Below are 24969 nucleotides of genomic sequence, written 5' to 3'. Positions count from 1 at the left end.
CATAACAATATACATTGAAGAAGTAGTTTTTTATATTCAGCTACCTGTAATTATCAATCACAAAGCCTTATATCTCACTTAAACCAACTATATACATCAAACAGGTAGCGGATAAAAAGACCGTGGCAATAGATAAGGCAGAGGAATGGTTACAGAGATCAGCACTGAGACTCCCTTCCTGGATCGTCTCGGAGATCAAGGGGATGAAGCAGCCTCGAAAGAGGGTCACTTGTAGTTTTATGTCTGGTACTCCACTTATAACACCACTGATATGGTGTGTAATAGCAGGTGTCCAATCCTTAAACTAAGTGTTGCTGCAGCTTTCTAATCAACCCGGTAACAGACTGTTTCACTATCAAACCCAATGTACTAAACTTTATGTCAAACTGTAGGTCCTTTGTCCTTATGTACGTCAGTGAGGATTCTTATCCATATCCTAACAAAAGCGAAAACCTTAGAATTTATGCTTTATCATGATGGTGTGTGGGTAAAAGCTTATCTATAAGTAATAATAAGAAAGGTTAATCCTAACAGGACTGATTCCATATATGGCATTTTAAGGTAAAATTTCTCACCTAAAAACATTGCAAAACATCTTTTAAGGCAGTCATCTAAATTTATTAAACAAAATATAACTTTCTACGCCACCCCATTTTAGTGGACAGAAGTGGTATTACAAAATACACACAGAAAAATAAGACGACAGAAATATTTTTTCCACTTGCTTTTCCGGACCTAAGAGAACAACAACAAAACAAAAAAAACAGAAAAATAAACAAAGATTTATTTCCTGAGGGTGTCTTGAACTGCTCTTTGTCTGACCCGTCACCTAGAGCCTGTTTGCCATGGGAGAACCTACCAGGGGCATTTAACCCCCAGACAACATAGCCTCTAGGATTATTTGAGCACTCAAACCCCTCCACCACGTTAAGGTGGCGGTTCAAGACACCCTCTTGAGGACTATTATATCGAGGCATGTGACGTCGCCCGGTACAGCAGAGCCGGGGTCCCACCCTGGAGCCAGGCCTGGGGTCGGGACTCATCAGAGAGCGCCTGGTGGCTGGGTTGCTCCTTGCGGGGCCAAGCCCGAACGAGAGACGCGAGGCCATCCCCCAGTGGGCCCACCACCTGCAGGGGGAACTGTGATCGGGAGGAATGGCCTCTCCAATTTGAATCCGAGTGGTCTTTCGTTAATGGACTTCTGTGCTAGTCACGGATTGTCCATAATGAACACCATGTTCAAGCATAAGGGTGCCCATCAGTGCACTTGGCACCAGGACACACTAGGCAGGAAGTTGATGTTCGACTTTGTTGTTGTGTCGTCAGACCTTTGGCCACTTGTTTTGGAGACTCGGGTGAAGAGAGGGGCTGAGCTGTCCACTCATCACCACCTGGTGGTAATTTGGATCTGACTTGGATGGCCCAAGTGCATAGTGAGGGTCTGCTGGGAACGTCTGGCAGAGCCCTCGGCCAGGGATGTATTCAACTCCCACCTCCAGGAGAGCTTTGAGCAGATTCCGAGGGATATTGGAGACATAGAGTCCGAGTGGACCATGTTCTCCGCATCTATTGTCAATGGAAATACAATTTATTAACCAATGCAGCCCTGGATTTGGAGTCACACACAAAATTAAAGTGGAAAAACACTACAGGCTGATCCAACTTTGATGTAATGTCCTTAAAACAAGTCAAAATGAGGCTCAGTATTGTGTGTGGCCTCCATGTGCCTGTATGACCTCCCTACAACACCTGGGCATGCTCCTGATGAGATGGTGGATGGTCTCCTGAGGGATCTCCTCCCAGACCTGGACTAAAGCATCCGCCAACTCCTGGACAGTCTGTGGTGGAACGTGACGATGGTGGATGGAGCGAGACATGATGTCCCAGATGTGCTCAATTGGATTCAGGTCTGGGGAACGGGCAGGCCAGTCCATAGCTTCAAGGTCTTCATCTTGCAGGAACTGCTGACACACTCCAGCCACATGAGGTCTAGCATTGTCCTGCATTAGGAGGAACCCAGGGCCAACCGCACCAGCATATGGTCTCACAAGGGGTCTGAGGATCTCATTTCGGTACCTAATGGCAGTCAGGCTACCTCTGGCAAGGACATGGAGGGCCGCATGGCCCTCCAAAGAAATGCCACCCCACACCATTACTGACCCACTGCCAAACCGGTCATGCTGAAGGATGTTGCAGGCAACAGATCGCTCTCCACGGTGTCTCCAGACTCTGTCATGTCTGTCACATGTGCTCAGTGTGAACCTATTTTCATCTGTGAAGAGCACAGGGTGCCAGTGGCGAATTTGCCAATCCTGGTGTTCTCTGGCAAATGCCAAGCGTCCTGCATGGTGTTGGGCTGTGAGCACAACCCCCATTTGTGGACGTCGGGCCCTCATACCATCCTCATGGAGTCGGTTTCTAACCGTTTGTGCAGACACGTGCACATTTGTGGAGAAGTGGTTTGTGGTCCCCACCTGCAGAACCACTCCTTTATTGAGTGTGTCTTGCTAATCGTCAAAGATTTCCCCCTCTTGTTTATTCTATTTGCACAACAGCATGTTAAATTGATTGTCAATCAGTGTTGCTTCCTAAATGGACAGTTTGATTTAACAGAAGTTTGATTTACTTGGAGTTATATTGTGTTGTTTAAGTGTTCCCTTTATTTTTTTTTTAACAGTGTATATTCATGTTTGTGGTTGTAATGTGACAATATTTGGAAAAGTTCAAAAAAAGTTGAAGTGGTATGAAATCTTTTGCAAGCCACTGTATACCACATATGACTGGCAATTCCCTCATGACTTAATATGGTGTAATATGCATTTTCTCTGTTTTCACAAACCTTCTTGTGTATTTTAGTTGCTGATAGGGTAGTTTACAGATGGCAACACAAAGCTCTTTTTACAATGGTTTAAAACAACAGTACTGATAGTGGTTCCATATTTGCTGGTTGGTTTTTCTGTTTTGAATCTCACGGATGATCTAAACAAACTCTAAACAAATGGTGGCTCCTCTATGCAACATATTGCTTATTTTTTCAAGGGCAGACATTAAATTGTAGAAAGTTTAATGGAAAGAAGAAAATGACAACAGGCACCATTAGGACTTTTAATTAGGTTAACAGTGATTTTTCCAAAAACAGCTTGTTGCCTTTTTATGTCACATAAACCATTTAACCTGCAGTCATAGCTGTCTGTCCTTCATATTTTTCTTCTTTTGTCTTCTCCTTCCCCTTCTCCTTCTCAGGGTATCAGCAGTCTATTCAGCTCTCTAAAAGTGGTTCGCCTTCTGCGTCTGGGCCGAGTGGCCAGGAAATTGGACCACTACCTGGAATACGGTGCTGCTGTTCTGGTCCTATTAGTCTGTGTGTTTGGACTCGTGGCCCACTGGTTGGCCTGCATCTGGTACTTATATCCAATCACAACTTTATGCCCTCTTAGAGCTTCTACTAGTTGGGGTTTACTGAACATCTTCTTATTGGTTGCAAATAATAGGCGTTGCTCCACATTGTGTTTAAATACAGTAGCAGTTCTTATTACAAACTTTTCTGAACTGATTAAATTTAAATCCAAAACCTCTTTTAAAATAATTTTTGGTTGGAAATAGTCTTCACCATTTAATAACAGAATAGTCATTTAAACTGCTCTGTTCTGTTTCTAGCCTCAGAGGTTTGCTAGAGCAGCAGACAGATCAGGGAGAAAGTTGGGGAGAAGTTTAAAGCAGGGTTAGGTTCTAGAACAATATCCCATGCTTTGAACATCTCACAGAACTCTAAATGAATACATACAGAATAACACAAAGAAATAAAATTTACTTAAGGCCTTATGGAGAGATCGCAGGTTTTCAGCAAAGCATGGCTGTCTTTACCCAGATGTCTCTCCCATCACAGCTGCAAGAACATTTTTGTACCATCTAGTTCAAAGCTTACTGACTGTGCCTTCCCCTTTTGCTGTCTGGTGTTGTAAATCGGCCAAGCTCCCTTGTGGTATCTATACCATGCCCAAAAGTTGACATTTATTGCTTTATTGTCCCTACAGCCAGCTTTTACTGCTTGCAGCTGTTGAGAACTTCCTAACCTCTGTTTCACCCCTATTCCATCCTGACTCCTGCTGTGATCTGTGATCTCTCCTCAAGGCTCACTCATGTTAAATCTCAGTTTAATGTTCCCACATGCAAACTAAACTAATAGCATGAAAGTACATGATTTTAATTCTCAACAAGACCTACCAAGACATGGACGACCACCTAAACTAACAGGCTGATCAAAGAGAGCTAAGAAACAACAATCTAACAATCTATTGACAGGACAATTATCAGTTGTGTAATCTTGAAATCTAGAGTTGGCCTCAAAAGAGAGAAAAAAGCCATTGCTTAAAGCCATCCATCCATCCATCCATCCATCCATCCATCCATCCATCCATCCATCCATCCATCGTCTTCCACTTATCTGGGATCGGGGGCAGCAGCCTAAGCAGAGAGACCCAGACTTCCCTCTCCCCAGCCATTTGGGCCAGCTCATCCGGAATGCCAAGGCATTCCCAGGAATGCCAGATGAGGTCTCAGATGAGGCAAAAAAAAAACCCAAAAAAACTATCAAAAAACATGTGGCAGAGAACTATCACTGTACCTCATACCATACAGCACACCCTGTCATGTCGATTTGTAGAGTCTTGGTTCTGTTCCAGAGATTGAAGGTAGGAGTTATGCTGACCCAGTAAGATCCCCTGTTGAGAGACAGAGTATGCTGCCCGTCAGTACCCCCTTCTCTACTGATGTTGTTGAGCACCATCTCACCACAGTACAAACATCTTCCTGATGATAGGCGTAGTGTTCTTCCTGCTGGGGTGAGACTGGTCCGGCCAAGCTGCATGGGTTCAATCTGGGGAGAAAGAGTAGCTAGTTTTATTTTACCAGAGACAGACTGGTGATTTGTGGGTTCCTTCTTGGGCTGATTCCTTTTCTCCAACTGTCTTTCTCTTAAAATATTATCTGTGCGTATAGATAGATTTACCAGGTCATCCAGAGTTTAAGGTTCCTTTACGACTAGCCAGTTCAAGCCAGTTCAAGGGTTCAGGTGTAGGAGGTGATATACACCGGTAGATGGCTGGACTGATAACCAGGTTAGGACAGGCATCCCCAGTAAGAGGTGGCTGTGGACGGCCTGGCCTTGGTGGAGAGATCTCTACCAAGGTCGTCCTGGGGAATCACAAAGATCTGGCGGGTGACTGGGAGGTTGTCCAAAGGAGGCATAGAGTTCTGGTGGGCATCAGGCCTAAGTAAGGCACCTCAGAGTCATTGGGTTGGCTGGGGCTTGAGATAGAGGAGTGCTAGAAGATGACAAGAACACAAAGACCACAGGAGATCAAGTCTGCAATGACAGAGGAGCCCTGGAGGCCAGCGGTGAAAGCACAATGGTTCAGGACGCCAGCGGGGATGAAGGTCTGGAGACTAGGAGAACCCATGGAGAGCTGTGTCAGAAGGTCGGCCAGGAGACTGAAAGAACCTTGTCAGAAGGCTAGCCAAGAGACAGGGTGAACACACAGTGAACCTAGTCAGAAGGCTGGCGAGGAAACTGGGAGAAGCCACAGAGAACTTGTCAGGAGGTTGGCAAGGAGATTGGTTCCCAGGAACATACAGTGTAGCTCTGAAGACTGGTCCACAGGATGTTGGAGGCCACGGACCTTTGCAGAGAACTCAGAATCAGGAACCAGAGGCACAAGTTTAATCTTAGAAGCCTGAACGGGAGGTGCAGATAGCGAGAATGTTAAGTATGATGTTGATGATGAAGGAGCAGCAGATGGCAACAATGATGATGGAGCAGGAGATGCCGAATAGCAATGACGAAAGGATACAAATGATGACAATGATGATGATGACAGAGCAAGAGGTGCAGATGGTGACAAAGATTATGACCAAGCAGGAGATGAACATAGTAATGCTGAGGCTGCTCTTACCGATAATGTGGATGCTGCTGATGAAGGTGTAGAAGCTGCTCTGTGCTCTAGATCACTGAGAGCTGCTGAAGAAGCAGTAGGGGGTCCTGGAGAAGTCTGGGCACTGAAGAGAGGTTGAGGTACGAAAGTGCTGAGGAGAGACTGGGGCTGTGGAACTCAGAGGTGGTGGCAAGTTTATGCTAGGAGCAGGCTTTGGTGCTCTGAGAAAAGGAGGAGCAGGTTCTGTTGCTCTCAGGAGATGAGCGGTGGGCCCTGGTGCTGAAAGCTGCAAAGAGGGAGTTGTAGGAAACACATTCTGCTGCAGACGTTGGTCAGACCCTCTGGAGGAGGAGTGGGGGCTATGCCCTGACCCTCTGGAATGGGAGTAGAGGTGTCGGCCTGACTCCCTGGAACTATAGTGGAGGCGTCTCGATGACGGCATCGTCTACGGCATGATGAAGAGGAAACAGGAGGCGCTGATACAGATGATTGGAGAAGACCTGCGGACTGCTTTGAGGAGGATCGATTCCCAACTTCAAGCCTTCCACCCTAGGCATTTTCTTCTAAGTCTTACACTGACAATTCTCAAAAAAGTTATCATCTCCCCTCCTGTCGCAGGGACATTTGTCTGGCTGGATTTGCGTCATATAGTGTTGATTTTGAGTAGGACCCAATGCAAACAGGAAGGTGGGATGACCATGGTGACAATTTACACAAGAATTAACCTAACAAAAATAACTAATATGGCAAAATGGTAATATGGCAACACTAGCAATAATAAACACAGAGAAATTAACTAAATAAGGCAAGACCTTAGAACACAATAAAAAGGGAGATGATAAAATCATAGACACAAAAGAAAACTAAATCCAAAACACCTATGGAGTATAACAATCTGGGGTTTATTGCAGTGGCTGTTCTCATAAGAAGAAGAAAGAAGACTGAAGTTCACTTCAAACATTTAACACTTAGGAGCTATTGCATAGTTAATGGGGAGCTCTTCAAAATAAAAAAATAAAAAACTGCCAAAGTTAATCTTTGGCAGAAACGCAGTACTGTGAAACCCGCTTATGAATTTCTTCTGTTTTTGCTTTTCTTTTACACTTCAATATTCCAGATCATTTGTCAAATGTCAATATCAGACAGAGATAACCTGAGCAAATCCAAAAAGCAGTTTTCCAATAATTATTTTATTTAATTAGAAAAAGAAATCTATGCAAACCAAAGTGACCCTATGTGAAATAGTATTTACATTATAAACCATCAAGTTAACTGGCAATGAGTCTTTAATAGCACTTGGAGGAATTCTGACCCACTCTGCTTTGCAAAACAGTTTTAATGCAGGCATATGAAAGGGGTTTCCAGCATGAATGGCCTCTTTAAAGTGAGGGCACAGCATAACAATTGGACTTGCTGGCATGATGATGTCCTGTTCCAGAGTCCAAGTTCTGCTAAGCGTAAGGTTCCAAAATGTTGGCCAGACATTCTCCTTCAGGTTTTTATGCTGGCGTTGCTTGCCAGCATAAAATCTCCATCAATTAGAGATTGATGGAGTAATGTCCTGCTCCTAAAGAAGCAAAGCACTCCCCCAGGCCATCAAACTATCACTACCTTGATTAACTGTTTATATGGTGTTGTTTTTCTATATGCTATGATAGTATGTTATGTTCTCCTGACATATCACATCCACACTGACAAAGAAAGTTGTGCATTTCTGGTTTGAGTTGGTGTTTAATCTTATGCACGCATTGCACTCTCTAAGGAATGACATTGCTTTCGTCACCTTAATGTGCTGTTTTATAGTGTTGAAACACATTTTTTGTTTCTTATTACAGTTAAAATAGGAAATGATAAAAAGGTGTTGGCAGATTAAATAGGCACAGGTTTTCTACTTATCTCTGATAATTTAATGTAGCTCAGGATTTGGTTGTACAAAGACCCTTCTCTGTTCAGTCCCCCAAAATCTGTTCAGTCCCCCCAAAATCTCAAGATTTTTGTTTGGCAAACATGAACCTTTGCATTCTTTGGTGCCGGTGGTGGCTTTGACCTTGAAGCAAAAATTTGTAAAGGTGCAGATACTATTCACAGCACTTTGAAGGAATAGAATAAAATAAAATATTACCAAAATATATTTTATAGATAAAGAATAAAAAAATCACAACACTGCTTTACTCTGACTTTGCATGTCCAGCAGTACAGTGTATTAGTTATATATATTCCCATTTGGTAGGATAATGTATAAACAGCTGAGGCCCATCAGAAGGTCTGGTTCTGTTTACTGATTGCATATAAAAACATCATGATGTAAATGGCCCTATTAGTGTGATTGTTCTGACTACACTTTATAAGCCCCCACCCATGTTCAGAACTGGATGAAAGGAAAACGTCTTCCAGAAACAAGAGCAGAAGTCCAGTTGGCTCCTACTCTAGCATTTGGATTGCCACATTTTAAATGACTGAGAATCAACACCAGCACATATGAAAACAATGATTTCCAAACTCCCAGTACACAGCTATAGTCTTAGTCATTATCCATTGAGCAAATGATGTGAATTTAGATATAAATTTAGAATAATTAAAAATGATATTAAATCTGTACATTGCGCTGTTTTATTTGATCAAAGTTTGGACCATACTTTAACCAAACAGTTCTGGCTACATATGCTCTGATCAGAATGAACCCATAATATCCCTGTGGATGTATTGGTTACTTTTTCAGATGAATATACTAACATCTGGATTATTCCCTATCAGGTACAGTATTGGAGATTATGAGGTCATTGATGAAGCCACCAACACCATCAAGATGGACAGCTGGCTTTACCAACTGGCTATCAGCATTGGATCACCATACCGATACAACGCTAGTGGCTCTGGCCAGTGGGAGGGCGGACCTGGCAAAGACTCTTTATACATCACTTCTTTGTATTTCACTATGACCAGCTTGACAACCATTGGCTTTGGAAACATTGCACCTACCACAGATGGAGAGAAGATCTTTTCTGTGGCCATGATGATGGTGGGATGTAAGTATGAGCTTCTTAAAGCTTTTTGCTTTAATCATTCTGTAGTGGATCTGGACCCCAGGTTCCTCCTCTGAATTTGTGTTTTTGTGGCATTTGTTCAACATTTTAAAATGTCATCTATGCTGAGCTTTTTATATGCTGACATTTATGTGAAAGGTTTAACAGTCTCTGGTAAGATGTGGCAGTGGCATGTATAGAGGTAAGGTTTTGTTGGCTGATCATTGTAAAGATTTTCTTTACACTAATGATAATGACATGGTTGATGACTATTTAAATATCTAAGCTGTTTTTTTTTTAATAATATGTGCAACTGGGTGACAACCTCTGATCTATTATTTGACCAGTATACTGATATATAGACAGCAAAAATAGTGTCACTTTCCTTTGATAATGGATTTTCTCTGTATCACGATGCTTCATATGTGTTAGAAATTTACATAGGGAAGTCAAAATGCAATGTTTTCTGTTTGTTTTTATCTTGTTATAACAACATCATTTTACTTGAACTCAGTTTTCTTCACTTTCACATCCAGTTCTGGGTACAAATTGGAGGTCTGTGTATTTCTTTCAATCTGAGAGCCTTGCTCCAGCAGGGACCCAGTCTATACCAACTATTATGTGTAAAAGGCCTTAGCTTTGCGCAGTATTTATTGCAGTGGAAAGTGTAGATTGTTGGGTGCAGCTACATGGTGAGATCCTTTGAGGTGAGGTAAGAGAAAGGCTGCCACCACAGTGTGAGTGTGATGAAGTGGTTACCTCCCTTTGGGCAGGTTACTTAGGATGTGATTTTCCCCATAATAAATGAAATCATTAACTTAAATTATAAAATTATTAACATTATTAATATTTTTTATTTAATCAGGTTACCTTTGTCTGATATGAACATTTATTTAAGGATCTGAAATGTCTAAGTGAGACAAAAAAACAAAAACAGCAAATGTATGTAAGGGGGTGAATAATTTTCACAGGACCTTAAGGGAAGAATGTTATGAAGAATTTTTTTGCTAAAACTACATTTAACAAAGTTAGTGAGTGCTCACAGAGCTTTGTTTAGGGAAGCAGCCTGGTCGTAATGAAAGCAGGAATAAACTAAACACTTTAAAAGAACTCAGCATCCAGCACAGATGATTAATGGCTCCCCTGTTGTTAATTTATAAAATCATCTATACTAATGACAGTAATAAGATAAACATGGTAAAAACTCAGCAGGGAAATGCATCTTTTGTGTCACCACTTACATTTCTTTCTGCAAGGTCTGTGAATAACTCCTGCAATATTACAATGTGTCTGTGTTTTCTATTTCAGACTCTTCTTAAGTATCTCCTTTTTAGTTTGTCTTCATACCTTCATAAATGGAAGATATGTTTTTCTTGCCATTACCTGCTTCTGTTTGATATGTACAACAAAGTGCTGAAAATGATTTTGCATTCTTAGGGATTTCTTCAGTTATTTTCTTTTTGTCACAATTAAATGTTTCAGATCAGTCATATGTTTTGGTAAATGTGAGATGGGCCTTTATGTTTTTTGGAGTCAGCAGGGGTTTTGGCCTTGGAAGTCTCCCATGCAGGCCATAATTGACCAGTTTCTTTTTCTTTTGGTTGAATCTTGACCTCTGACCTTAACCGAGGCAGTGAAGCCTGCAGAAACCACAGATGCTGTTCTGGGTTCTTTTGTGACTTCCTGGATGAGTCGCTGAGGAGCTCATGGAGTAATGTTGGTATGGGAGAGAAGTTCATCAATGTTCCATGTTTTATCTGTCTGTGAATAATGGTTCTCAGTGTGGTTCACTGGAGTCCCAAAGCCTTAATAATGACGTTGTAACCTTTTTCAGATTGATGTCATTGAACTTTGTTTTTCATCTATTGTTGAATTTCATTAGGTTGGGGATGGTGCACTGCTTTTTGAGATGTTCTACCCTACTTCATGTTGGTTCCATTAGTTCTATAGGTTCTATTTAATTGATTTTTGATTCTACAGGTCAGACATTAATCAGGAGAGAATTTAAGTACACCCTTTCATCAAACTTTTTGACAGGTGGGTGGGACTTCCGGTGAGGGCGGGATTTCCGGTTGGCGCCATATGGGCGCCATGTGGGCAGGAGGTCACGTGGTCAAGCAGGTGGTGTGTCCAAGGGGGCGTAACAGTGGATGCTGATTGGTTGTCGTCATTAGGGGCAATACCTTAAATGAGTCAATTAAAACACAGGGGTGTGTTTGTTATAAATAGAACAAGACAAATATGGTATTATCGGAAACTGTTTGGCATCAGCACCAATTAAAAATAGAGGGGGTGTGTTTGTAAGCATCGTTAAACCTTGAATAACCCAATGAAAACAATAGGGCGTGCCTTAGTGTTTACTTTAAATACAGAGATAAAACTCTGCACTTTACATGCAGCATTCGTTGGAAAAAAAGAACACCCGTTCAACAATGGCTAGAGTTAAGAGAGTTTATCGTCAAGCGGAGGAGAAACGCAACGCGTGCCAAGATGATGATGATGAACAAGCAACTGCATCATATACTTCCTCAACGGAGATACCTATCGGAATTCCCGTCGTGACATACTCTACCGATGATGAGGATCCAAAATCAACTTCAACAACCATGGTTGAAAATCAGACCTCGGTTCGGCCAAGAGGTATGTCAGTTCTGTGCGAAACCCCAGTGACCGTCTACCAGTATTCATCCCGTGAATTGAATGCTCCTAAGAAATCAACATACTACATCTGCAGGGTACAAAGACCCCCGTTCAAGACTCTGCAGGAAGAATGGTCTTTGGAGCCATATGGCCTGGTTGGCAGCTGGGGTCATATTTTCATGTATGAAATAGGAGAGCTTTGCCTGTATCAATTGGATCAAGATGAGGTATTTAATGGATCACTGGCTCTGTGTACACTCACCCACAGCGACTGGGCTGTGTTAAAGCTTGCAATCCCGCACCTTAATGATAGCCCTGAAACAGTCTCAAGGCAGGAGAGGGAGGAAGAAGAAGAAGAAGAAAATGAACTGTCTCCTCGACCTGTAAAACGGGCGAGAATGTTTCATATACCATCCGATGTTGAAATAGCTGAGAGAGAACCTCTCTTTAGCGCAGTGTGGGGGTCAAAAACCACAGCAAATGGTCGCTGGTCTTTTCGGGCAAGCAGACGCAGGAACAACCGGACGAGTCCCTCAGATCTGTTTGTGTTGGAGGCTTTCAATCAAGACTGCGGCGTATTCAAGACAATGCTGGCTCTGCCGTTTGAAGCTTGGGCAGAGAAGATGAGTGAAATTGGACATCGTCTTTCCGACCTTTTCCAAAAGTCACGAAGTTGGATCGATGTCATGTCAGTGAAAAAAACGCTGACGTTTCCTGTTTTACGTTTAGAACGAACCCTCTTCTGAGTACACGCCCCTTCCTATGATATATATACGGGGGGATAACTGCAAGCTCACAGACACTGAGAATCGTATCATGAGAATGAGTGGACCGACACCATACAGGGATCTCTACAACCACCGAGCAGAGATCCACTTCTCTCCTGAGCACGATGAAAGCTTCAACATTGGACCATATCATCCGCCTTCCCCTGACCTCTTCTCACCATCCACCTCAACATCCTCATTCTCAGAGAACCACTACAGTCCTGCATCACCTACAGGATACAACATGAAATATCTACCGCTTTCTCCAGACCTCTGCTCACCATCACCGCTATTCATGGCTGAGTCTGTAGACGCGAATGTCCTGCCTGAAGACATGAAGGTGGTCGTGGAGGAGGAGGTAGCCACCGGCTACTCACCCTCTACCGAAGCCCCTACACAAACCCTGGAACTGATGGAGGACCCTCAGCCTTCAGCAGAGGATGAGAGTAACCAGGAGGACGAAATTGACGGTTGGTTCTCAACCACCCTCATCAATACGGTGAAAACAGCGATACTTCATTTATTCAACATAACCTCTTTGAACTATCTCAGAGAAACCTGCTATGGATGTATAACGAACCACCCAAGCCAGCGTCAACACCATTGCCTGGAGGTACTGGGGGAGGATTATTACCAAGTCAACTTTCAACGCATCGTACGACGACTCGTAACCCCCAAACTCATTCCTGCTATTCAGAATCTTCTGGTACTTCGAAGCATACAAGCGGATGACTTCAGAGTGAAGACGATTGCCAAGACGGTTTTATATGAACTGAAATCGGTACAAGGCATCCACAGTGCAATAGCGCACGTTTATGATCGCATGGTCGATGAGAAACATCTCAAACAACTTAACTCTGTTTCAGAGTGCTATGGACTGACAAACTGATCTCACATGTTTGATGACTTGTTGTTGTATCATTTTTTTTTTTAGTATTCCAGTACTTTAGTTAATCTGCATTATATGATTTTTCTTCTTTTTTCTTTTTACTATTAAATACAATTAAAGTAGGAACATAGTAACCTTTCCCAAAAGTGTTGTTTAAAAAGCTAGTAGTGTTTGAATTCATCTGCATTTTATCTGATTTTGTTTTCTGGTTGTTTTTTGTTTATATTAAATAAAAAAAAAATAATAATAAAAAAAATAAAAAAGGATAAATCTACCCTCCTGTGTGTTTTTTCTCATTATTTAACAAGTAATCGGCAGAGTGAGCATAAGGCAGAGATGGCAGGAAGACGGCTGATGAAGAAAGTATATTATAGCCCTTCAAATCCGGGAAGTTTTGGGGGTGTAGATAGGCTGAGGAGGGTTATGCAAGATGAAACGGGAAAGAAGGTTGCGGTTGAAAAAGTTAAAGATTTTTTATCAGGAGAAGATACCTATACTCTACATAAACCTGCAAGAATAAAGTTCCCGAGAAACAGAGTTTTTGTCACCAGACCATTGAGGCAGTTCCAGGCTGATCTCTGTGACATGCAAGCTCTGGCCATGGAAAATGATGGTTATAATTATTTATTAACAGTCATTGACATCTTTTCAAAAAGGGCGTATGTACGAGTTTTGAAGAGGAAAACAGCCGCTGAGGTGGTAAAGGCATTTGAATCAGTTTTTACAGAAAGTCAGATCCCCAAAAAACTTCAGACTGATGCCGGTAAAGAATTTTTTAACAAGAAATTTAAAGTTTTAATGGAGAAACACGGTATTGAACATTTTGCCACAGCGAGTGAAGCAAAAGCTTCAGTGGTCGAGAGATTTAACCGCACATTAAAAACAAGGATGTGGAGATATTTTACAGCTAACAATACCCGGCGGTACGTCGATGTACTGCAAAACCTAGCTAGAAGCTACAACCATTCCTACCACTCCAGCATTAAAATGAGCCCTATGGAAGTGACCCCAGAAAATGCCTTTCAAGTGTTTCAGAATCTGTATGATGTCAAGTCCAACAGATATTGCAAGGACTCAGTGACAACGTTTAAACAAGGGGATCTTGTCAGAATATCCAAGGTCCGTGGAGTGTTTGACAAAAAATACGAACAGAGTTTTACGGATGAAGTGTTTACAGTCTATGACCGGATACCCCGTTCTCCTCCTGTATACAAACTCAAAGATTTGGATGGAGAACCTATCGAGGGTTCCTTTTACGCTGAGGAACTTCAAAAAGTAAAAATATTTAACGACAAGATGTATCAAGTGGAAAAAATATTAAAACGACGTACGGTCAAGGGAGTCAAACAGGTTTTTGTAAGCTGGAAAAACTGGCCTGAGAAATTCAACAGTTGGATCAAGTTTGATGAACTTCGAAACGTATAAAAAAGGTTTGCACTAAACCTCACAGTTGACACAGCATCATGAACCGTCAGGTAGAGGATGATGGCTTTTACGTTACTCTTCCATCTAATGCTAGCATGGAAGTGTTTAAAAATAATACCAGTTCAAGTTTCCGTGTAAATTTAGCTCAACATATTGATTTAGAAGGCCAATGGATGGTTGCATTAGCCGAGATTTCATACCCTCATACATGGCATAATTTACCGGATTATGATGCCTACTTTGAATGGAGGAAGGTTGGTGATGTGGAGATCAATACGCAAAGGATCAGAAGTGGCTACTATAACAGCGTTGTTCAACTCGAGACAGAGATGGAAATGTTTTTCAAAAAATTGAAATTGGGTTTACGCATTAAATTCAGCAAAGTTCAAAAGAGATTTGCATTTCAAGCAAATAGTCCGTATGAAATACGCTTCTTCAGCACTCTAGCTTATATGATGGGCGTGAAACCAGGGGAATGGATTCATGTTTCTGAACCAAAACTGGCTCCTTTTCCGGCGGATATAAAGGCTGGTTTCTATCACCTATACTGTTACAGCGACGTGGTCAGCCCACAAATAGTAGGCGACACTTTTGCACCTTTACTGCGGACCGTCAAAGTACAAGGCACATTCAGTGATATGATTACTCAGACGTTTAACCCCGCCCACTACCTTCCAGTCTCCAGAAAACATATTGAAAATATCAATATAGAAATTAAATCGGACCAAAACGTTCCTGTAAATTTCGTCTATGGAAAGACCGTCATAAGACTACACTTCAGACCGGTGATATCACAACGTAGCCTGAGATAAATTTTATTTGTATAAACTATTCCAGAGATATGTATATAACCTCTAAGATTGATTGGTTATCATTCATATTACGCTGGTCATTCAACACTGCATCAAGCAGGCAAGAGAGAACATGGCACATCTAAGTCTGAGACGTGATCCAAATTGCTTTGTAAATTACTATGTAAGTCAATCAGGCGGTAATCTGCCAGGGTTTTATGGGGCCCCGGTCATGTACGGACGCGGAATTGGATCATTATTTTCAAAATTATTCCGCTTCGTATCCCCTCTGGTTAAAAAAGGATTTGCAATTGCAAAACCCCATCTTAAAACGGCTGCATCAAATATCGCTTCGGATGTCATCGGTAGAGCCGTGAGTAAAATGAGTGGTTCTACACACATCGACGGTCAAGAAGGTTCAGGAATTATGGTTTTATCCAAAAGACCCAGAACAAGACCCCCTGGTGATCGTTTAAGGACGGTTAAAAAACAACGACAAACGCGAAAAAGGAGATCAGTCGCAGCTGACAAACGAAGAGGAAGGAAGTCATCCGCAAGTTTTGATATATTTAAATAATGGCTCTTTTACATAACAAATCATCAGAGTGCACGCTGGCAGAGTTGGACTTATTTTCTGCCCCGATGACGCAGCTATCGATCGAAGATAAAATTTACACCGAGATCCAGCCTTTATCAGCAATCACTGATGGAGGGCCGATCGAGTTTTTCATTCCGGGAGACGGAGAAAAGTATCTGGATCTCAACGATACGCTGTTGCATCTCAGAGTGAAAATTACTAACGAGAATGGAACAAACCTGCCAGATGATGCACCTGTAGGGCTCATCAACTACCCGTTAAACACCATCTTCAGTCAGTGTGACGTCACTCTCGGAGATCGAATGATTTCACAATCCAGCGCTACACATCCATATAGAGCCATGATTGAGACATTGTTAAACTTTTCTGAGGATTCTTTAAGAACCCAGTTTAGCTCCGGTCTTTTTTATAAAGACACTGCAGGTGCTCTGAACTCTATTGTTACAACTAACGGCCCTAACCAAGGTCTTAACAGCAGAGCAGGCTTTACGGCAAATTCCAGGGAGGTACATCTCCTAGGCCCCCTGCATGCAGACATATTTTTCTGCGAGAGACTTCTTTTAAACTCTGTTGACCTTAAAATTAAACTTACAAGAGCCAACGATGCCTTTTGTCTCATGGCCGCAAGAGACTCCACTTACAAACTCAGGATATTAGGAGCATCTCTTTTTATCAAAAAAGTTACTGTCTCTCCAGCTGTACGACTGGGGCACGCTTCAGCTTTAATGAAAGCAAATGCTCTGTATCCACTTTCACGTGTGAATGTAAAAACATATTCCATCCCTGAAAATTCAAGGGTATGCAACCAAGAGAATCTTTTCTTAGGCATCTTTCCCAAGTATGTGGTGATTGCGTTACTGGATCATGACGCTTTTACAGGAACACGCAATCTCAATCCGTTTGACTTTAATCATTTTGATATGGAATATTTAGCTTTGTGTAAGGATGGCAGACAAATTCCTGCTAAAGCCTTCCAGCCAAATTTTAACCAAGGTCATTCAGTGAGAGAGTATTACAACTTGTTTACGGCTACAGGACGACATCTAAAAGATCTTCCACTGAGTATATCACGTCAGGAATTTAATCAAGGATACTCTCTATTCACATTTAATCTTAACCCGGGTGAGGACACAGATGCTCTATCTCCAGTTTCCAGTGGGAATTTAAGATTGGAAATGCGCTTCAGAAACCCGTTGCCATATACCACCACGCTGATCATCTACGCTTGTTATGATTCTATTTTAGAGATTGATTCAAAGAGGCGTGTGCTGGTGGATTATTATTAATCTAATCAGGCATGAATAATCATGAAATTGAGAGCCTGATGCGTCATCTGCTGGGAGATTTGTTTTGCGGTGTGTGGCCGTGCGACCAGCTGCCGCTGCTAGCTGACAAATTCCCAGGGCCGGCCTACTTTATCGTGAATACACATCCTTCACACATGCCGGGGGAACACTGGTTAGCTCTGACATTGGATGAGAATGGTCAATCCAGCTTTTTTGACTCTTATGGATTCTCTCCGGATTTCGAGTTCTACCCGTCAAGCATCGTAACATTTTTAGAAGACAGATCCTCAAAAATATTGTATCATAATAATCAGCTTCAAAACACTCTGTCCACTGTGTGCGGTCACCATTGCATTTTTTATCTATGTCATAGAGCGTGCGGATTATCAATGCAGCAAGTGTTGTCGAAATACACCGGAGATGTGATTAAGAATGATTTAATGGTATCTAACTTTGTGAAAAAATATCAGAAATGTGTCATTAATCAAAGTTGTACATTTTATACTCACGGAACATGCTCTTTGGAGATGTTTCTGGATTGTTATGGAATTTAAAATGTCTTATTTTTTTTTTCATTGTTTGTTTTTTTTTTCTTCTTATGATTTAATATTTGTGTAATGATATCATATGTTAGTGTGTGAAGTAGAGAACGAAGTTAGACTTGAAAAATATAATCAATAAATATTTTATTGAATAAAAGAAATAGACTACATGTTTCATTTTTCTTATAACGGTTTATGGTGAAAATGTAATCCATCGGGGTGGTAGTGTCGTCTTACGAAGAGACCTTTTTGATCTCCCATCAGCATTTTTTGGATCTTCCAGCTCAGATCTCGACCAGTAGGGAGAATGAGTTATCTGCCTTCTTCTTCTTTTTCTTCTCTGCTTAACGCTGGGGGGTGTACCCCCATTTTCAATCGATGTACCCTCTGTTTTGAAACGTCTATATTCTTCACGAGCATAAGGGTTAATGACTGAAGATATAGGTATGTTTACTTCTGACAAGGTGTGTAGAAAATCAGACCATCCTCGGGTTTGTGATGCTCCAGATTTTTTAAACGGAAGCATGAGATTTTTCAACAAATCAATCATGTGGGACCCTTTTATAACATTTCCTTTAAATACAAATTCGCCTCGCAAAGTCCAACTCTCACTTCTTTCGGATAATTTCTTCAAAATGTACTCGGCATTTTTACGGTTGTGTTTAGGAAGGCTTTTCAGTACTTCCGTAAGAACCTGATCCTTAGGGGCCTCGTCCTGCCCTGGGCCTTGTTTTTCTTGGGACCGCTCATGTTCAGGAACCTCTGTGTCACGCTGCAGCGTTAAACTGACCCGCTGTTTTTCTTCTTTGACACCTTGCTTAAGTAAAGTCAGATACCTCTGGAGAAGAGCATCGTATCTCTTGATTTTTTCATAAGAAGTCAAACCCGGCTCGTTTAATATCGCTCTCATTTCAGCATCCAAATTCTCCTCCGCCGTCTGCCTGATGGACGTGTCTGACTGGGTCAGACGCTTGAATTGATGAGGTGAAATGAGAAACATCTTCTGCGATGTTCTGAGAGACATTATCTCCTGATGATTCCACCCACTAGATCACCGATCAAGGGTGCAAGAGCCGTTAAGATGGGCAGAATAAAACCACCTCGTTGCTTTTTGAGAGCCAACTGTTTAGTTTTTATCCCGGTTCTTTTATCACCCAACAATCTGATGATATTTCTTTGTTTCTTCAATTGTCGGTGTTGAGAGGGTGATAGTTTAATGTTACCTTTTAGGATATTCAGTGCAATCTCGCACAGAGCCTGAATAAAGTCGGGAGAGCAGTGTGCGAGAATATCTTTACGTTTCTGTGGACAGGCCTGGTACAAAGCTCTGAATAATGGTAAATTCCTTTTTATACGCGCTGACATGATGACTTACTTTGTTCTGGGTACGTACACAGCAGGCCACTGCTGAGGAAGTATCCCCGTTCTCAGTCTGAAATGTTCTGGGCAGGTAGGCGTAAAATCGATGATTAAATATCCATGAGCTTCTCTCGTTGCGTCTTCAAAACTCTCCAAGAAGAGACCCTTTTGAGATGGAAACATTTGGCGGGCCAGTATATTCAGCTGCAGCTTATCTCTCGGGTTCTTAAACAACACCATATAATTACAGTTCAAACTAATAGTGCGACTGAACTTCCCCTGATGAAAAACATTCTGAGTCAACATCATAACACTCATATTACGATGGTGACGAAACTGGGTAAAGACCTTCATCACGTTTTCATCATCTGAGGCTTGAGCAATAACATCGTCTAGAATAATCAGATGATTCTGATCAGGAGGAAACAGGTTTTCATCTTCAAAAGAATGAGGCAATCCTTCCACAAAGGTAATATTTTTATTCATCTTCTGCAATTCAGCATACATGGGTTGAAAAGATGTGTAAATCCATACAATATTTTCTGTAACAATATCCATGACATGATTACAGTTTTGTAAAATACTTTTTACAAAGAAAGTTTTCCTGCAGCCGCTGGGTCCAACTATCATACATGAGAAAGGGGCTCTAAATCTAGGATCAAAATCAATCTCCTGTAAATCCATGTGACTTTTTATTTTATTTCTTCTTCAACTCTAATAACCGAAAGGCAGAGTTGTCCCGTCAGAAAAAAGACGTCTCTTATCATACACCAGTCGAAACTTTTTAAGAAATGTCGCGTTTGTCAAACGGAATCTCTTTTTATCCCTCCTGATCGTGTGCTGGGGGATTTCAATGACACCCTCACTTGACCCCTGTAAGTAGCCCTCGACCAGCCCTTTGATGCTGTCAAAATTGACCCTCTCGCTGCATTCATGCGTCTGAGTGATGCCTTTAGCACGTATCATTACATTTTTACGGTTTTTGGTCTGGTATGCATAACTCTTGGGTCCTGTCGATGCAAACTCCGAAATGCTGTCACCATCTAACTCGTCAGTAAGATCACCCAGATAATTCCCCAATTCCAGAGGAGTTTCACCACTTTTTGTCACATAAATCAAACTGTCCGTGTCAATATAAATCAATCTGTCCTGTAACTTCTCCATGCTGCTGAGAAGTTTTAAACGTGCATAAGCGGTGGTGAATGCTGCTATAAACACATTATTTGTCTTACTTGGTGGATATATGACACGTTTGCTGTAGTTCCACTGCACTACACACATTTCAGGGTTGAAAAAATGAAAATAGTTAACCCTGTATTTACTCAAGAACATGAAGCTGAAAAAGTCTTCAGGGTTAGTGATGACTGTGGTCTGAGACAGATCACTTCTTTGCGCAAATTTCCCCCAAAAACTGTTTAAACACAATTTTGCAACCTGCCTTTTGGCAGGATTCATCTCGATTTTCTCAGGGTCTAATTGGATGCCCTGATGCAGTTTGTACTCGCTTATATACTTTGACTTACTCTCCTGATCCACTGCTTCAGACGGATAGCCTGAAGCCTCCTGCTTACCCTTTAAAAAGGAATGAATGTAACCTTTAAAGATTGTATCACTTCTCTTTTCAAAATGCCACACCTCTGTGATTTTAGCAAGACGATAACTACACTCCAAAGCTTTACAGAGTTCTGCACTCACCCACACTCCCATCAAAGCTCTTTCTTGATCATTATGCATGCAGGGACCTGACTGGTTATTTAATTCAGCGCATGAGCGGCAGAGAGTGAACACAAGTTTACCTTGGGATGTTCTGTAAGGTAAAACAGGGAACAACAGGTTACGTGGTGGGTAGACCACAGCTTTGATTATACCGAAGTAGCTGCTGGGGTCATCAAAATCTTTGTAAATGATGGTGGGGTGTCCGAGGGGAAAAACGCAGTTGGCGTTTACATAAGGGTACAGAGATGTGTAATCCACATAGTGTACAGTTTCATCCGGTTCCGCTGTGTACCTCAACTTCATAGGACAGGTGCGTCCACCATACAGCGCATCCCGGGGGGATAGCGGTTCGGGTGCATTAACTTTCTCAAGAAAGCTGATCACCCCTGGGTCTGATTTTTTCATTTCAATCCACTCATGCTCCCATATGACTTCGAGACGAAGGCCGTACACAGTTTGTAACACCTTGCTTCTCTCAACAGTGGCTGCGTAAAACTGTTCAAATGTGACCCCTCTCAACGGACACTTGTCATGAGGCATGTAACACTTTTTACAGCCGTGGAAAAAACAGCCATAAAATTCAAACGCAACTTTGACACCGTTAATCTCTGCATACCCATCCACTGAATATGGCCCGATTTTCTTTTCACCCCTATTTAATGCATGCTCGATAAATATGGCTCTGCTGTCTGCAATCCAGCCGAGCCATTGAATGGACGCGCTGGAGAACGTTTTACTGCTACGTCTGTAGTCCAGAGGTGATGGAATGGCTAAGGTTTGAGGAGGAAGGAAATTGGTTACAAAAACCTTCATGCAGGCTGATGCTATTGTGATACTTTTAAACGGATCCACACTTGTCTCCTTAAAGAACTCGTCTCTGAATTTTAAGCATCCTTGAAAAAGAATTTCAACGTCATTTTTACAATAACGAATAGCTTCTTTCTTAAAGTCAAAGACCTCTTTGCTCGCTTCTCTGTACCAGCTGCTAAACACCTGTTGTTCTTGAAGACTCATGCGTTCTACAGCGTAGCAGGATGGAGGAGGAAAAGCCCCCACATACTGGAGATGTTGTTCAGAGGAAAATAGGTGGGGAAAAAAACCCTTGCTTTGATCGGTAAAGCCTATCGCTTTCGGCATGGCACTAAGCTTCATGCACATGAAGGACAGGCTATCAATGTATTTTAACCTGTAATCAGGGTCGGTTAAACAGAGAACTTTACTCCCTACCATGACGATATGTGGTTTAATGCCTAACTGCAGCATTGCTGTGAGAATCAGGTAACCATCGTACCCCCGCGCATTGTGCGCTATTAAGGTGTAACCTTTGTACATTGGCCTCCTGAAATGCAGGAGAAATTTTTGGGTGCAATTCAGTCCATAAGCGTACCATTCATCACCTTTCAACGTTTTAGCACAGACCAGAAAGGGGGCATGCACGCCGCTCTCATTGACGAGGCATTCGAAATCATAAAAAATCAGTTTATCATCAAGCTGATTAATTGCACTGCAAGGCAGAATGTAACACTTATGATCATCGCATGTAATGTCTAGGCTGGGGGGTACATTTTCACCGCAAATATTGCATTTTACATTACACACGTGTGGTTTATTCGGTTTACTGATTGGAATAACGTATATCCGTTTGCATACTTTACACAGTTTTACCAACACACAGTCACTCATAGGCCTTTCAGCACTATTTCTGATGCGCGGTTCCCTGTGTCTGCTGAAACATGAAGAATTACGACAGATTCTTTGACAGCCTGCACAGCTTACAGGATTGCTAATCTCTTGCATACATTTATATGTTCGACACACTGGACAATAACCTTCACAATGGTGTGTATTGGCATTCTGATAGCTGGCGTAACAGTAATTACAAATATATCTGCACCCCATAAAACCTTTGAGATTTTTTATCCCATAGTAATGACCTTGAAATAACAGCAAAAACAGAGGGTTTGAACGATCGGGGAAACTGGTCTCAAATTTACACAGAGCAGTAGAGCCCGTGGTTCTGTGAAACACTACAATTTTTATCTTCAGAATGGTTTCAAATTTACCAATATCACTAAAAGTAACTGCTGTTTGCTCGTCGAGGCCTGCCTCATGCTGCCATCTCCTCCCCAGTTCTACAGCACGGTGATCCGTGAGCTCAGGATCAGAGACGTGTGCGAGGCTGATTGCAAAACATAACTGATTACCGGTATTGTTTATAATATACAAATGACGCATTTTCTTATTAAACAGTTCACAGTCTAACGTTCCTGCAGCTTTACGCTTAGAACCTCCTGCTGGGTCATTAACAACCTGAAGAACAAATTCCATGTTATTATCTACAGGTATATTTGCATTCGATTGTACTAAATCGTCGAGGAAGTTTTCGAAAGCAGGCAGGATCATATTTCCATCATCTGTAACAGTAAATGTGATGTGACGATTGAGATTTTCACCCACTAATTCCAGCTGCACAACGTCGTTACGTCTGGTTAACGATCTCGCAGCGTCGGCTAATTCAATTATAATACGCATGATGTCTGTATAGAATGCTGCTAAATCTGGAACGTTACTTGGACAGGGCGGCGGTATGGTAAAAGGTCTCCTTATGTCATGGTTATTAAAATGTTCACGTTTAACCACAGCTGGAGGATCTCGCTCTATTTGATCAGAACTAACTGCTACGTCCGTATTGAAATGACCCCCGTGCTGATCTGCGGCGTGTGACGTAGAAAGATTCTGATGACTGTCAGGTGAATCATTTTCCTCAATGCTGCTGTGTGGAGACGGTTCGCTGTTCAAATCGGAAAGAGCCTGATTGATTACGTTTAAAACGTCACCGTGCCGATCTGCGGCGTGTGACGTAGAAAGATTCTGATCATTTTCCTCAATGCTGCTGTGTGGAGACGGTTCGCTGTTCAAATCGGAAAGAGCCTGATTGATTACGTTTAAAACGTCACCGTGCTGATGTTCATTTATTAAATTTTCACTGTTAGCAGGAGATGCATTAACGGGGATTTCGTTAAGTTCATTAACTAAATTTCTTATTTCATCCAGGGCAAGTCTGATTACTTGATCAGAACTAACTGCTACGTCCGTATTAAAATGACCCCCGTGCCGATCTGCGGCGTGTGACGTAGAAAGATTCTGATCATTTTCCTCAATGCTGTGTGGAGACGGTGTGCTATTTTCTTCTGCATTAACGGGAATTTCGTTAAGTTCATTAACTAAATTTCTTATTTCATCCAGGGCAAGTCTGATTCGGTTATCCATTTTCTATGAACATAAGAAACAAAATAAAAATAAAACTAACCTACAGAAAAAACAACAAAAAAAAAACAAAAAAAAACACAGTGATCAGTTCAGTTTAAAATCACCTTGATGTCACCAAAATGCTTCTTTAACAGAATCTGACATGCTGCCAGAAGCGTTAACGATGAGGCCTTATTACGAAGATTCCGTGAGGCTGTAGAGACTGTCTTCCTGCGTTGTCCGTTTCTGTATCCAATCTGTCCTACCATCAACGTTACCTCTGTATGGAGAATGAACAAAAAATAAATAAATAAAAATATGTAATAATGAAATAATCACATTAAAGCTGAAAAAAAAAAAAAAAAAAAAAAAAAAAAAAGGGGAATTCAAATTAATTCAGTATGTATGTATGAATTAAAACGTACCGTTCATTAAACCACTCACTAGCGTTGCTCTGCTTTGTAGCGCAAAGAGTCGCTGTCTTTTGGCCGGGGTTAAATATTCTGTAAAAACAGAAGACAATAAAAGTTATCTTACGCTGCGCAGCACAGCGTTCATAAATAAAACGAAAATAGTTTTTAAAATACACAAGTTTTTTTTTTAATCTTACTCCGATTCTTTGCGGTAAAACCTCCAGATTTCACTTCTTGTTGGACTGAAACTGTGCCGTTCTGCTGAAAGCTGTCTTGATCTTTGAAAAGCGACCTTCTGGTGGGCGGATTCAATGTGGCATCTTTGGATGTATCTGTAAACA

At 41.7% G+C, this 24969-nt stretch overlaps 1 protein-coding gene across 1 annotated transcript in view; it reads left to right on the top strand.

Annotated features, from left to right (window-relative positions):
* Nucleotides 1–24969, top strand: part of LOC124885089 (potassium voltage-gated channel subfamily H member 5-like) — a 375126-nt gene that overhangs the window by 163616 nt on the left and 186541 nt on the right. The window contains exons 7-8 of the mRNA XM_047393285.1: nucleotides 3244–3401; nucleotides 8685–8956. Coding sequence (XP_047249241.1) covers nucleotides 3244–3401; nucleotides 8685–8956 — 430 coding nt within the window. The remainder of the gene's footprint in view (nucleotides 1–3243; nucleotides 3402–8684; nucleotides 8957–24969) is intronic.

Source organism: Girardinichthys multiradiatus, chromosome 19, assembly GCF_021462225.1.
Source record: "Girardinichthys multiradiatus isolate DD_20200921_A chromosome 19, DD_fGirMul_XY1, whole genome shotgun sequence".
Taxonomy (NCBI): Eukaryota; Metazoa; Chordata; class Actinopteri; order Cyprinodontiformes; family Goodeidae; genus Girardinichthys; species Girardinichthys multiradiatus.
Note: the sequence above shows the minus strand (reverse complement) of the source record. Positions and strands in the feature narration are given on the sequence as shown.